Genomic DNA, 15,309 nt, shown 5'->3' with positions numbered 1-15,309 from the left:
ACTTTCGTCTAATAATTATATGTAAAATGAGTACCCACTTTATGGCTACCTGTTTGGGTGGGGGCATGTACAATGAACTCAATTTAACGTAAACTGAGCACCCACACATTGACCGCCCCTCCCCTCAAAAAAACAAAACAAATATTAGATGTTTACATTTACGGGAAGGAGCGGCCTCGACAATCGACTTTACAAAAAGATTTTTTTTTTTATTAAAAAGTCTTTCTTTTTTTTAATAGAGAGTGCGTGTATGTGCGTGTGTTTACAAAGTTAAACTATTCGATCAGAAAACTTACACACGCGTGTGTGTGTGTGTGTGTGTGTGTGTGTGTGTGTGTGTGTGTGTGTGTGCGTACGCGCACGCACGCGTGCGTATACACACACAAACACACACACGTGTGTAAGTCTTTCTACCGAATAGGTTAACTTTGTAAACACACCCATATGCATACACGTTCGCACGCACGCACATACACACAAACACAACAAATAAACACACAAACAGTTTGTTGTGGATCGAATAGTTATAAAGTGTAATAGTTATTTAATATTATCTATATTATTTTTTAGCAATTTATTTAATAATTTGAGTTTCAAAAAAATACTACTTGGTCGATGCATTTTGTATATTTGCATCTGAGTTTTTCAGATTAGGTTAATAAAGTATGTTTTCTCTTTAAGTAAAAGAAGTCATTATGTTAATAATTTATTATCTTGTATTATAAAAAAAAGTGTTTTCGACATTCTATTTTAAAAAATGATTTTTTTTTATCTTTTATTTTTTTTTATTCATTTATTTTATTTTATTTTTATTTATTTTTTTTTTTTTTTTTTTGCAAAGTCGATTGTCTGGGCCGGCCCCTACCGCAAATGTGAACATCTAATATTTGTTTTCTGAGGGGTGGTGGCCAACGTGTGGGTGCTCAGGTTGCGCTAAATTGAGTTCATTGTACGTGCCCCCCCACCAAATAAGTGGCCATAAAGTGGGTGCTCATTTTACGTATAATTATTAGAGGAAAATGATCCCAACTTTTACAAACTAACATTTCCTCATATCTTAGAAACATTATTTTCGTTTTCAACGCCACCGAAAACCTAGGAAAGTGGTAATGTTTAATTAATTTTCTTCGATAGTGAAAAGTCGATTAGCAATTAATTTTCCAAAAGAAATGTTGTAAGCGTTTATAATCAAAGGTAAGCATACAAACAAACGTGCGTACGAATAAGACGTGTTTCTGGTGTAAGATGCTCGCACAGAGAGACACACACGAAAGCAAATAGAGCAGCGCACGAACGGAGGAAATAAAAAAGAAAAAAGTAAATTATAGCAGATATATATAATAAATATTTTTTCGGTAAATTATTTGTCAACAGATAACTGGTATCGCACTAATGTTATAGAAGTTGCATATAGTGTAGCCATATTTCAATTTGAGTAATCGTTCGGTAATATAGGTAACAATAGGATTCTAGAATAATAGAATCTTCCGAGCGTAGCCAATTGGAATGGATAGACGATATCGAGGGAGAGTTAATTAATTATACATAGGAAAACGGAAAGATTATATTTTGTCTTTGTCTTTGCATGTAATAAGCAGTTAAGAGCGGTGAAATACTAACAGCTAGAAAAATGAATGATTGTACACAGTGTAAACTGGTAGTGGTGCTAGGACTTGAAATTCAAAGAGAAAAATTGGACCTCCTTCCTTTGTAGATGTAGCGATCGTGATGATGTTTCTCCTATGATGCAATGTAGGATTCTATTATAACTAATAAATGTGTCTAAAACGACGTTCTAAAGTTACATAAGAGGTGGATAAAGGTTTAGACATAATAAATTTGTATGTGGCATCTGTTGTTGCAAACCTACGGTAATTTGGTTCAGAGGGGAATTTCTGCAATCAAAATATTATTTACAAGATTTAAAATGTTCAAATTGCTCAGTTGGAATGGAATTTAACTAATATAATGTGGTGTTTCAATCCTGTTCTCGATTTATTGGGGTTTTTTTAAGATAGTATACAATTTCTTTCCTACAGACATGTAGAATTAATACTTTTCGTTTCAATTGCTATAAAATATATTGTGCTTGTAATGCTGATTCTGTGACATCCTTTAATAGTATGTCTTCGGAAAGTGGCAAAAACAGAATTAACAATTAATAGTTAAATTATCGAATGAAAAGATGAATAAAAGCATGAATGGGTCACCAGTTAGTAAGTATTCATTCAACAACGGGATTTTGGGGAATTAGAGGAGAAAATATGAATCAACGAAGAAAATATACAATATATTTTGAAAGATCAAAGTTTGTCGAGAAGTTTTGAAAGTAAAAGTTATTGAATAAGAAATAAAGAAAAGTTCGTTTAGAAGTTCCAGTGTGTGTGTGTGTGTGTGTGTGTGTGTGTGTGTGTGTGTGTGTGTGTGTGTGTGTGTGTGTGCGCGCGCGCGTGTGTGTGTGCGTGTGTGTGTTTACCATTGAGTGGCATGTGTTCACTGGAGATCGAGCATCAGGCTTAAAGGGATTTCAGCATCCCTGCTGGTATGGGCGCTTGAAGAGTCGAGAGGCAGTTGTTGCGATATCCAGGAATTTCTGTTCATCAAGCTTTGAGAATGTCACACTTGATTTCTACATTCGTTCACAGGTGTTACTATATTTCCATTGTTTGAAAATTCTTTGATTCAACATCTTCATGTTAAAGTTGGTAGCTTTAGGAAGAAAAGAAAAGAGCATGGACTTCAGAAAGTGTGATGAGCATGAGCGAAAGCGCTCAAGAATTGTATGCCAATGCCTAAGTCGGGCCTACCTACGGCGAAATGAGTTCGTCCAAGGACTATAAAAAGCTGATAATAGTCATTCAGTAGTAACTGCCAACGTTGCTCCGGTAACGTGTTGAGTTATTACGTTTGTGAGCGTGTCAAATTGTCGGAGGTCTTCGGGTTCCAACAAACAGAATTGTTCGGGATCGAGTCATATCGAATTGTTGGAGATGTTTGACTTCGAATCGACGGAGTTGTATCGGAATTGTATCGTGTCAGATTGTCGGGGTATTTGGGTTCGAATTGACGCAGTTATTCAGCATCGTGTTGGGTCGCGTGGACGGAATTGTTCGGAACCATGCTGCTGCGTGTGATAACAATTTTTTTCTCTCTTTCCTCGTGAAGCAACAGAAAGAGGGTAAACAATCAGAATCAGTTGCACTTTAGAATTCATCTGAAAATGACAATAAAAGAAGCGGAAAATAAAAGATGGAAGAGTAAACCAAACGAGCAAAGAAAGAAAAAAAGGAAGCTTATTATGTTCCTTCATCTTACACATCAATTTCTAATCTACCAATCTGATGCTATCACCATCTTGAAAGAATGGATGAGAGTTCTTTGGGTTATTAAATGTCGAACGGTTAAGGTAACGGATCCAATTTACAGGTTAAAGCCAGGGAAAACTTGGAAGTACGTTTTTAAAATGTACTTGAGAGAAAGAGGGGTAAGTAAATACCTAGCCAGAGATAGGATAATTTGGAAGTCGATGTCTAAAAGCCAACCAACACGTGACAGCATGTAAAATGGGCGTTTAGTCTTTCGTGCACTTTTTGAACTGATATGCGAATAAGTATGTCGCGCACACACGCACACAAATATTCATCAATGACGCAATGGTTATTTGCTATTGTCTTAGTTTTCGATTTGTCCGACAGGTGGTGTCTCTACGTTTTGTTTTGCATTCTTCTTTCCGCTTTCGTTATCTATCTCTTTCTTTTTTTGCCTGAACCTCTGATGTTATCAAACGTATGTTCCTTTAGCCTCGGCAAGCGTATACCTTCGTTTTAAGGTAAAAATGTAAGACAGTAATCAACTTATAATAATTACATTTTTTACCAAGGAAAAACGACACAAACAATAATACAACGAATTAATTCATGATTTCCGCGTAATAATATCAAAGAACTTACACACGTTCGTATGTCGACGCACAGAGAATACATTGTACAAATATTCATTTACTTGTTTAAATAAATGTTTGTGAAGTGTTCCTGGTTTAGGATAACAAAATCAAGAAATAAAAAAAAGAATTCGTCTTTGCAAGCCAACAACCGCCGGGTTTGAGATCACCACTGACACAAACCTTCGTAAGTCTGCCTCTCACCTACCTAACCTATCAACTCCTTTTATACATGTCTCCCGCGTGATTTCACGTGATTTTGCGTAACTTTCACCAGAGCACACCTTTTAAAACTATGGGCGCCATCTTGATTTCTCTCTCTCTTTCGCCCAACCTCGCTCGACACACACGCGGTAAGACCTGTTCGTTTGATCTGTTTTCCCCTTTTTCTGCTTTCCTTCTGCTAGCTTTAAACAACATGCCTCCCTGATCTCTGAATCACATTTCATAATCCCTCATCCACTGTGGCGGTTGTCTTTCCCTACTTGGTCTCTGAAGTATCTCGCCATCCTCCCGCTGCACATCACTTTCCACCGTTTCATTTTCCACTGGCCTGATATCAAGAATATGTCTCGGTACTCCATCTACCACAACGTTGTTGCTAGTATTATTCCCAGTTATGCGTCCTCTGTTCCACTGTGTGGTACATCGCGCCCCTGAGGGCTTCACCCATACTTCGCGACCGAGTTTGATGGTCCCTGTTGTCTCCATCTCCCTGTTTGCCGGCTCAACCCTAGGATGCCTCCAGGAGTAATTGAATATTGACAGGTGTGGAATTGTCCCTTGCTGTTGCCCCGATCTAGGTGACATGTTGTACCAATAGACAGCTTGCTCAGGCGAGGTGTTCCCTCTCTCTGCTACTGCCTTTATTGTCCGGTGGTTTCTTTCCACAATCCCGTTGCCACTGGGTCTATATGCAGCTCTAAAGAATTGATGGATATTCCATTTCTTTAGCACATCCGCAACTACTGCCGATCTAAAAGTACCATTGTCGGTACAATTCTCGGGAATCTAGTACTGGTCTGACCTTTACTTTTGTTGGTTGCAGAACGGCCATAATTGGCAAGATGCCCGATTCGACGTCATTTGTCCACGGCAACATTATTCCCTCCTCGATCCATCTGTCCACTTCTCGTTCAAAATCCTTTCTTGCTCCTCCTTTGAGCGAGTTATCGTAACATGCCACCCTGTTTGTTAACGTGGGTGTTTCATTCTTCCATGCCCACTATACTCTCCACTGATTCCTGTCGAATTACGCTCTAAAATCCGGATCACTGATTGATATCCGTTTCTTTTCTCCAACCTGTTTGATTCCTTCGTTGACCTGCGCTGTTACTGCGCATCCAGCTGGTCCGAACCTCACGCCATTGCTGCCAACTGTGACATCTACAAGTCGGCATATTACGTCCATTTCGACAATCGCTTAGACGCCAGGCACCAGGTGATCAGTGACAGCTGCATGGACTCTCATCTGGTGATCCTCGATTTCAATTGTGACAGTTCTCCTCCCTCGACATTTCACTCGTGACCCATCAAATGCCACTGCTTCACCCTTCCCTTTCCATCCTCTGACAAGGCTAATGTGCATCATGGTAGCGGTACAGCCAGTATCGATCAGGGCCACAGCTTCTTGTCCTTCCACCACAATTTCATGTTTGGGCATCTGCTGCAAGCGCGCTATTATTCCCAAGTCGGGGCAACCGCTGGCGCTTCGGCTCCCTCTTGACAGTTTCCCGGACTCTTGCAGTTTACTGCCATGTGACCACTCTGATTACACCTGTAGCACACAGTCCTTTCCAAGAACTTCCTGCAGTCTCTCCGCAGGTACGGGCCCCCACATTCAAAACATGCGCTTCGCGGTCTCGGGTGGCTTTTGCTCTCATCCTTCCATGCTGTTGCCACCATTCCTACGGCCCCAGAGAGTTAGTTGCTTACTAATATTCTTGCAGTTGGAAGCAGATCACTCACTTCCAAAGTCTCGATACCTGGGACCTGCTACAACCTCTTGGAAATCTTCTTCAGGAACCTGGTAACGAATGCCATCTTTGCTACGTGATTCGCGATCTGTCCCCGAATTCCTGCCAGTTCCACCAATCTTTTGACTTCATTTGCATACAAATCGACGGATTCTCCCGTCCATCTCTTCTCTTTAAATTTGTTTTACGCCTCAAACGGCCCTTCCACAAATGCCTGGATCAATCTGGCTATGATCGTCTCGGCGTCCTCCTGTTCACGGGAGCTCAGCTCCAAATATATGTCTCCTGCGTGATTTCACGTGATTTTACGTGACTTTCACCAGAGCACACCTTTTAAAACTATGGGCGCCATCTTGATTTCTCTCTCTCTCTCTCTCTCTCTCTCTATCTCTCTCTCTCTCTCTCTCTCTCTTTCGCCCAACCTCGCCCGACACATATGCGGTAAGACCTGTTCGTTTGATCTGTTTTCCCCTTTGTTTTTTTCCTTTCCTTCTGCTAACTTTAAACAAGTTTGCTGGTATATAATGTATATCAGCTTTAATGTCCTCCAGTTTTATGTCTCTCCTTTATATGTGCTTTCCTTGATGTCGTCGTTCCTTTTTATCCGAAGTTGTACAAACATGTATATCTAGCATATACAAGATCGGTGACGAATATCCCTCTCCTCGACGTGCTTACCGACCCTTCACAATACTGACATAGCTTCGCAACAATTATAGCTTCGCAACAATTATAGCTTCGCAACAATTATAGCTTCGCAACAATTATAGTTTCGCAACAATTATAGCTTCGCAACAATGATGGCCTTTGACAGCGACTTCGTTTATTCTTATCGCACGATGACAGCATGGGGACATTTTCACAAACAAAATGGGGAACACATCAGCAACAACAATTTTCTCCAATTTCCAATGTCAACGTATGTCTAAAACGCAAGAATTTATTTCTAATTTCACTGTGATGACGAAGTGTAGGCATTCCATCACGTGCATTTTAGCTGCGTATCACAGACTTTAACTTCTAAGCTGTCTATATTTTTCGCCATATGCTCATTAGTATAAACAATCTATATATCTATAAAAGTGAACGTGTCTGTGTCTCTGTCTGTCTGTGTGTCTGTGTACATTTCCCTACGCAATAACTCTTTCAATTTTTAGTCTACAGACTCGAAATTTGATATACCGGATACTGAGATTTGGGAAAATCTATGTGATCGGTTTTTGGCCAGAAATTTCGTTGTTAAGGGGTCAAAGTTCAACGATTTGACCTTTGAGAACTCTAACAAACTCCTCCGACAATTTTGGGTCTAAACACTTGAAATTTTAGATATAGGTTCCTTGGATATGGATCTAACTTAATCACAAATCAAGTGATTAAGTTAGTGTTATATAGGGGGACTTATTGAGAGAGAGAGAGTCCTAGTGAGAGTTTGTCTTGAGAGAGTCTTATTACAGTGAGGGATGTTGTAAGACTCAGAGAGAGAGAGAGAAGTTGTATAAGTTGTTGTACGAAAGACTTAGAGAGATTGTTCCTGTTATAAGAGATTTTTATATTTATTTTATAACTGTTCATTCTTTTCTTGTGTAGAATGGAAGAGAAGGAGAGCTCTTAGAGTGAAGGGATATAGTGTTCAGACAGTCCGGACATTGTGTAGACATGATGATGTTGAGACGTGTATGTAAATACATATAACACAAATATATAATACAATTGGATTTTACCTTTGTATAAGAAACATAAGACACAAGACGAGCTTTACAAAAAACACTTGATGGTTTATTTCGTCACGACCGGCCGTTCCATCACCAAGAATTCAAAGTCTCACATTTTTTCTTGAAGTGGCGTCTCGCTCCCAGACGACTGCTTGCCTCTGAGTTTTCTCACTGACTGTCTAACTCTAACTAAACTTTTTCTCTATTCTAGAACTTTCTATTTTCCGTGACGTCATACAAATGTTAAAACATGTGTATTCTTTCACGTTTCCTGGACATACGTGTCCAAACTTTTCCTATTTCTACAAAAGGAATTTTAACCTATATTCAATATGTTAAAACATTATCTTATAAGTTGCATTCTTTCAATTTAAAATTGCATAATAAACTTGACAGCTCACATTCGTTTCTTGAAATATTTATCTATTTCTAAACAATTGTTTTGTTTTACATTTTTAAATTCTCACACGTAATCTATTTCTAAACTAGATTACGAGGTTCGAATTTCGCCTATGCTCTTTCATTTTCATTTTAAACTAAATTCTCCATTTTTATACTTACATGAAAAGGGGACAGCCCTGATCATGTAACATCAGATCCATGTCCAAGGAACCTATATCTAAAATTTCAAGTGTTTAGACCCAAAACAATAAACGTTAAGGGGTCATAATAGGGGTCAAAATTAAAAAAATTGACCTTTTTTTTGTTTTTTTGTTGTTTTTTGTTTTTGTTTCTTTGCTCAGCATACACCTCCAAAAACCCGGGTAATGCCGGGCACCCATCCTAGTATAATAATAAAAAAAAGCATCAAAACAAAAGACAAAACAAAATAACATTCAGGATGGGTGACGAATATCCCTCTCCTCAACATGCTTACCGACCCTTCACAATACTAACGTAACAACTCGCAACACTTATAGCTTCGCAACGAGTCGAATGCAATGACGATGATGATTTCAAATGGTCCAAACTATGTTGATATTTTGCAAACCAAATCAAATGAAAAACAAACTAAATCAACTCTAAGACTTATCTCTCCTGAATCACATTCCTTTATTTTACAGATACCCTTGGTTTAAAGAGCTCGGTCTCAAATGGTTTGGCTTACCTGCAGTGGCGCACATGTGCTTTGAAGTGGGCGGACTGGAATTTCCTGCTGCCCCTTTCAATGGTTGGTACATGGGAACAGAAATCGGAGCCCGGGATCTTTGTGACAACCAGAGATATAACATTGTACCTGTAAGTTATATTATTCATACGGGAACTATCCATTTCATCTCTTTTGTTTATTTGGTCCCCCAACAAAGGGAGGGTGGACCTGTAAATTCACCCTCGTCCGTTCGTCCGTTCGTCTGTCCGCACTTTTCTCAATAACCACGCCTTGGAATTTTTTTTAAATTCTGTACAAACATCAAACATGATATAAGTAAAAAAAAAAAAAAAAAGTAACAGAACAGATTTTCCGGGAAAGCTCCGGTTGACCCCCTAGGGTTGCCTTTCGAGTTAAAATGGCTATATATTTTTGTACTTATTAAAAAAGTTGATGCCTCGGATTTTATAAAGTTTTCTGAAAAATTATAACTGATTTCTATGTAATTTTGGTTGTCTATACTTCACGATAACTCTTGGGTGTGCCCGAAGGGCTCTTTTAGAACTAATAAAAACACTATTTTGGGGATTATTTTACCATATTTGTCCAACATTTTCTGTGTATGTCTATTTAGCAGTTTTGTATGGTGCTGAACTCAAATTTGAATATGTTAAGGTCTTGGGGACTTTGGGGGCGAATGCGGTGGTGGCAAATGATGGACTTAGTCATTTTTTTTTTTTTTTTTGCATAGTGCAGAACTCAAATTTACATATGTTAAGGCCTAAAACTGTGCTGTTTGTTCATTTTCACCAGGATTTGAGTCCCCTAGGGACTTTGTGGGGGGGGGTGCTGAACTCAGTCATTTTTTTTATGCCTCGTTCACTGTGCACTCAAGGAAGACCATGCATGCTTCACTTATTTTCTTTTTATTATTTTGTAACGATTTGTCACCATTAATGGAGAGATAGAGAAAAGAGGAGGTCCAGACAATTGGGGAGAAAAGATGTGTGGTTAGAGAGGGATGAAGAGAGCGGTGATAGAGAAGAAGAATATACGGCATAATCACGTTGATACACCGGTTCTTGTTGGATCACTGAAATTAAGCAACATTGAACCTGGTCAGTACAAGATGGGTGATCATTTAGAAAAGCAGGCGCTGTATGTAGGAGGCCGTCGACACTTCCTTGCAAGAACTGCAGAAATCTAACGTTGTCATCTCCCCTGGTGGGAATATACATGCAACTGGGGACTCCCATGAAATTTCCTCCTTCAGAGAAAGCTGGTTCAATCCGCATAGGGTGAGTGCCACTTCAGTACAGTAATAGAGAAGAGAGAGGTGAGGGAGACGGGTTTATTTTGTAACGAATTATCATCATTAAGGGAAAGAGATAGAGAATTGGGAAGAGAGAGAGAGGGTGAAGATTCTAGGGTTAAGAGAGGTGTTAGGGTTAGAAAGAGGATGAAGGAAGAGGGACAATAGAGGATGGAAGAGAGAGGGAGCTTATTTTGTAACGATTTGTTATCAATGAGGGGGGTAGATAGAAGTGGTTGGATGTAGAAAAGAGGGGAGAGTGAGGATGAAGACAGATGGAGAAGAGGATGAAGAGAGAAAGGTGATAGAAAAGAGAGACATGTGAGAGAGGGAGCTTATTTTGTAACGATTTGTCATCATTAACGGGAAGATATAAAGAATAGGGAAGAGAGAGGGTGGTGGCAGATGCGGGAGGAGATAGATGTGGGTAAACAGGAGATGAAGGGAGGGATATAATAGAAGGAAAGAAGGTAAAAGAAAGAGAGAGGGGGTTTATTTGTGACGATTTATTATTAGAAAGAGATAGAGGTGGGGGAGTTAAAGAAGAGGAATACCTTTTTCATACCTCTTAGGTTTTGAAGCATTTCTCATGCAGAAATTTGTCAAGATGTTTGAAAATGTGGTAGTCGGTAGGTGAGAGGTCTGGAGAGTATGGCGGATGAGGCATAGATCGGAGATTGTCATGGAAAAGAATCGTGCCTTTTCTGTTGACTAATGCTGGGTGTTGTTGTCGAAGTTTCTGATGCATTTCATCCATTTGTTGACAGTACTTGTCTGCCGTAATGGTTTTGCCTGCATTCAAAAAACTGTAATTGGTTAGACCGGTCGCAGACTACCAAACAGTCAGCATGATCTTTTGGGGCAACTCTGGCTTCAGGAAATTTTGTAGAGCTTTGTCGGCGTCTAACCACTGAACTGAGCATCGCCAATTGTCATAAAGAACCCACTTTTCATCGCAAGTCACAGTTCGATCAAGAAATGGGTCGTTCTTGTTGTGTAAAAGAAAGGAAGACGATATTTCATAATAACATTTTTTTTTTTTTTGGTTATCGTTCAATTCGTGAGGCATCCATTTATCCAGTTTTTTTTTTTTTTTTTTTTTTTGTCTTTCCACTCTCTTTAAAGTGGGTGGAAATCGTCGTATACATTACGTCTAATTCAAAAGCAAGTTCTCAAACAGTTGTGTGTTGATTGGCTTTGACTAAGGCTCTTAATTGATTGTTGTTAACATCCGATGGTTGGCCACTACGTTCATCATCTCTCGTTACCACCACAAAATTTCTTAAACCATCATTGTGCTGCACGTTCCGTAGTAGTTCCCAGGCCAAACGCTTCGTTGATATCGCGAGTTGTTTTCAGCAGTTTTTCAGTCTAGTTTGAACTGAAATAAGAAAATTGTGCGAATTTGGATATCGTAGAATATCAAATAATTTCATATTTCGATACTGCTGCACAGCCGTATGATCAAGATTTGTATTCTTTTTCTTTCCTTGACTGCTGAACAGTTACTGTACTATGATGATGATGGTTTTCTGCCAGAAATATCCTTTTTTTTTGTGGTGAACAGTTGCTTTTGATGTATCTGCTGTAGAACTTTGGCTGAATGGAAAAGAACAACAAATGAATCCATAAAATTATCGGAGACAATTTTTATGCCTTCTCCGATGTCGGCGTCAACAAATTTTGCAGCAGGAAAAAGCAATATCAAAAGAAAGAATGAAAAGTATTTTCATACAAAAATAATTAATTTTTATTGATAACGTGTTAAGAAAATGATTTTTTATGCCTAAGGAGAATTTAAGTAAATGTGTTCGTTTCGTCTGGTGCCATACGTGTTTGCATGTGACATTATGTATAAAAGGGATACCCATGTTGTTGCGTTTTTGTTCGGTTTTACTTTGAGTTATTCTATGCTGGGTTCAGAAGGGCGTTACCCCTGCTCCAGCTGACATCTAAGTGATATGTGCTTTTAAATTGTTTGATAAACGGCATTTTTAAGATTTATAAGTATGATGCGCGAGATTGTTGTTGTTTAGAATAGATCCTTAATATTTATTTCTTTATAGAATACTAGCAGGGGTGTCCGGCGTTGCTCGGGTGTTTGGAGGTGTATGCTGTGCAAACAAAGCAAAAAAACAAAAAAAATGGTTAATTTTTTAAAACTTTGACCCCTATTATGACCCCTTAAAATTTATAGTTTCGGGCTCAAATCACTTTATTAAGTTAGATCCAGGTTCAAGGAACCTATATCTAAAATTTCAAGTGTCTAGACCCAAAATTGTCGGAGGAGTTTGGTAGAGTTCTTAAAGGTCAAATCGTTGAAATTTGACCCCTTAACAGCCAAATTTCTGGCTGATACCCGTCACATCGATTTTCCCAAATCTCAGTACCCGGTATTTCAAATTTGGAGTCTATAGACTAAAAATTGACAGAGTTATTGCGTAGGGAAATGTACACAAACAGACAGACACACAGACACACAGACACACAGACAGACAGACAGACACGTTCACTTTTATAGATATAATAGATATCCCTCATTATTACAAAATCAATGCAATTAATTAGTATGTGTTGAATTATAAACATTTATAAAAATATTTCACGTGATATGGAAATGGGTCGATTTTCTTTTCTGACGAGATATGATTGGGTTAAATGTGTTAAATGCCCATTTTTATTCTTGTATGATTTCTTTTCTGTTTAGTTAGGTGTTTTGTTCCTGCTTTTTGATTTTTAGCATTTTCTATAATTTGTCATTGGGAAATTTATTCCAGTAAGTTTGGCATTTTTTTTTTTTTATTATGCATATATTGATCTGTCTTTTAAGTTCTTCATACGAGATTTTAAATATTGAGAATCAGTTGAGATGTTTAATTTTTGCTGCTTGAATCGGCTAATTCATTATCTTTGATACAAATATGGCTCCGCATGCAGTAGAAAATAATATTTTTTTGGTCCCTGACAAAAGGAGGGTGGACCTGTAAATTCACCCTTGTCCGTTCGTCCGTTCATCTGTGCGCACTTTTCCCAATAACTACACTTCGGAATTTTTTTTTAATTTTGCACAAACATTAAACATGATATGAGTAAAAAAGTAAGAGAATGGATTTTCCGGGAAAAGTCCGGTTGCCCCTCTAGGGGTGCCTTTCGGGTTAAAATGGCTAAAATTAACACTTTTGTGTTTATTAAAAAAATTGATGCCTTGGATTTTTATAAAACTTTCTTAAAAGTTGTAACTAACTGATTTCTATATAATTTTGTTTGCAATAACTCTTGGGCTTTTTTAGGGTTAATCAAAACACTCCATTTTTGAGACTATTTTACCATATTTGTCTAAAATTTTCTGTCTATGTCTATTTAGCAGTTTTGCGTGGTGCTAAACTCAAATTTAAATATGTTAAGGCCTTAGGGACTTTTGGGGCTAAATGGGGTGGTGACAAATGATGGACTTAGTCATTTCTTTTTTTTTTCTTTTTTTTTGCATGGTGCAGAACTCAAATTTACATATGTTAAGGCCTAAAACTGCACCGTTTATTCATTTTCACCAGGATTTGACGTATCCTGAGGACTTTTGGGGACAAATGGGAGGGGGTGCAAATGCTTAACTTAGTCATTTTTTATGCCTTGTTCACTGTGCACTCAAGGGAGGGGCATGCATGCTTTATTTGTTTGACTGTTTAATTGTGTTAGTTTTTTGGAGTAGTTTTGCAATGACAAGATTGTCTATTATTAATTGCTTTTAGGACAGATTGATAGTTTGAAAAAAGATTATATCTGTGTATAAGATTTAACGTGGTATACAAACAGATCGATTTTCTTTTCTCAAGAAACATGAGTGGGTTAAATGTGCATGGTTTATTTTTATTCTTGCTAGTGTCACTTTTTTCTGTTTAGTTTAGTATTTTGTTCCTGTTTTTTGATTTTTTGCATTATTTCGTATAGTTTGTTATTGAGAAATTCATTCCAGTAAGGTTGCCATTTTTTCATTGATATGTCTTTTAAAAAGATGTGTCTATTAGTTTTTCCTCTGTCTTATAAGTAATAGAGTGTGTGTGCATATGTGAATGTGCGCATGTGTTGTCACTGGACATATAGTAGTTTAGTAGTCCGTAAATGTCCCTCGTCATGTGCGTGTTACTTGCCAAGGCATTTCAACCCTAAAGACATAGACTGGATTACTGACATATGTACATGTGGAGAAAAAGAAAATTATAAACGGTTGTGTTTAGATTTTCATATTACGTATGAATATTTAAAAGTGAATTTTTCTTGAAATGTGATTGGTTGAAACAAACTGCCGATTTGAGCCTTTATTTAATCGAGGATCAATAGGTAAAAAAAAAAACAGTCGCTGCTGATAAACTGAAATAAAACCTGCAAAAATCAGAAAAGACAGAGATAAATTATAATTTATTTACTCCAAATACTAATATAGTACAAAAATGATTTTTATAAAACTAAGTATGTTTGCGGCTTAATTAGAAGATGAATTTATTCTAAAAATAGGCTCTTTAAAAGACTTAGGGCGACTCAAGCGAATACTATTTCAAAAATACTGATCAGGGACCAGAGACAAAAGAGAATTTTTGCCTTTATTCTGATAATATTCTGGTGATTGGTCAAATAGAATTGTCTTGGCCAATAAAATGGGACTATTTTGAAATACAAGGGAGATAATTCATTGGCACAATAAACAAATAGAAATAATCTATTTTAGAAGACAAACGAAATTAATATTTTTTATATCCCGAATGTTTTAATCAAAAATTATCGATTCATTAAATTGTCCAAGGATTTTCACTTACTTGTGTGCGTATAAATTATTATATACTCATGTCGTCACTCGAAACTCAGGTATTGTCTTGCCATTGAATAAACTGACACAGATGTCGATGTTTATACTAGAAAAAAAGGTTTATTAGAAAGAGAACAGTCACGGAAAACATTAGAGAGACAGATTACTTTTGTATGTATGGGAACAAGAAAGATAGACAAATAGATAAACTGATAGCTCATTCTACTACACCTAGTTACATTGTGTATGCCCCCCCCCACATACACCACAATTAAAGACGGCACCTCAAACGCGTTTTTTTTTTTTTTGTTTTTTTTTTTTTTGCATGAACTCTCGCCTTCAAAGAGACAGTAAATCTCCATCTGGAAGTTACATAGCTTTCTGAGGTCAACTCTGTTCCTAAAGGTGTCACTCTAACTTGTCCATCTAAACAACGGTCTTAGTTATGCAACAATGATTATATCACGTTCTGTATTAATAT

At 37.6% G+C, this 15,309-nt stretch overlaps 1 protein-coding gene across 2 annotated transcripts in view; it reads left to right on the top strand.

Annotated features, from left to right (window-relative positions):
- Positions 1 to 15,309, top strand: part of LOC145255695 (nitric oxide synthase, inducible-like) — a 203,244-nt gene that overhangs the window by 60,967 nt on the left and 126,968 nt on the right. For both annotated transcript variants that reach the window (XM_080114269.1, XM_080114268.1), the window contains exon 8: positions 8,693 to 8,867. In XM_080114269.1, the coding sequence (XP_079970395.1) occupies positions 8,693 to 8,867 (175 nt within the window). The remainder of the gene's footprint in view (positions 1 to 8,692; positions 8,868 to 15,309) is intronic.

The sequence above is a fragment of the Euprymna scolopes genome, chromosome 31 (genome assembly GCF_053919585.1).
Source record: "Euprymna scolopes isolate OS-2025 chromosome 31, ASM5391958v1, whole genome shotgun sequence".
NCBI classification, from domain to species: domain Eukaryota; kingdom Metazoa; phylum Mollusca; class Cephalopoda; order Sepiida; family Sepiolidae; genus Euprymna; species Euprymna scolopes.
This window is presented reverse-complemented; position numbering and strand designations above follow the sequence as displayed.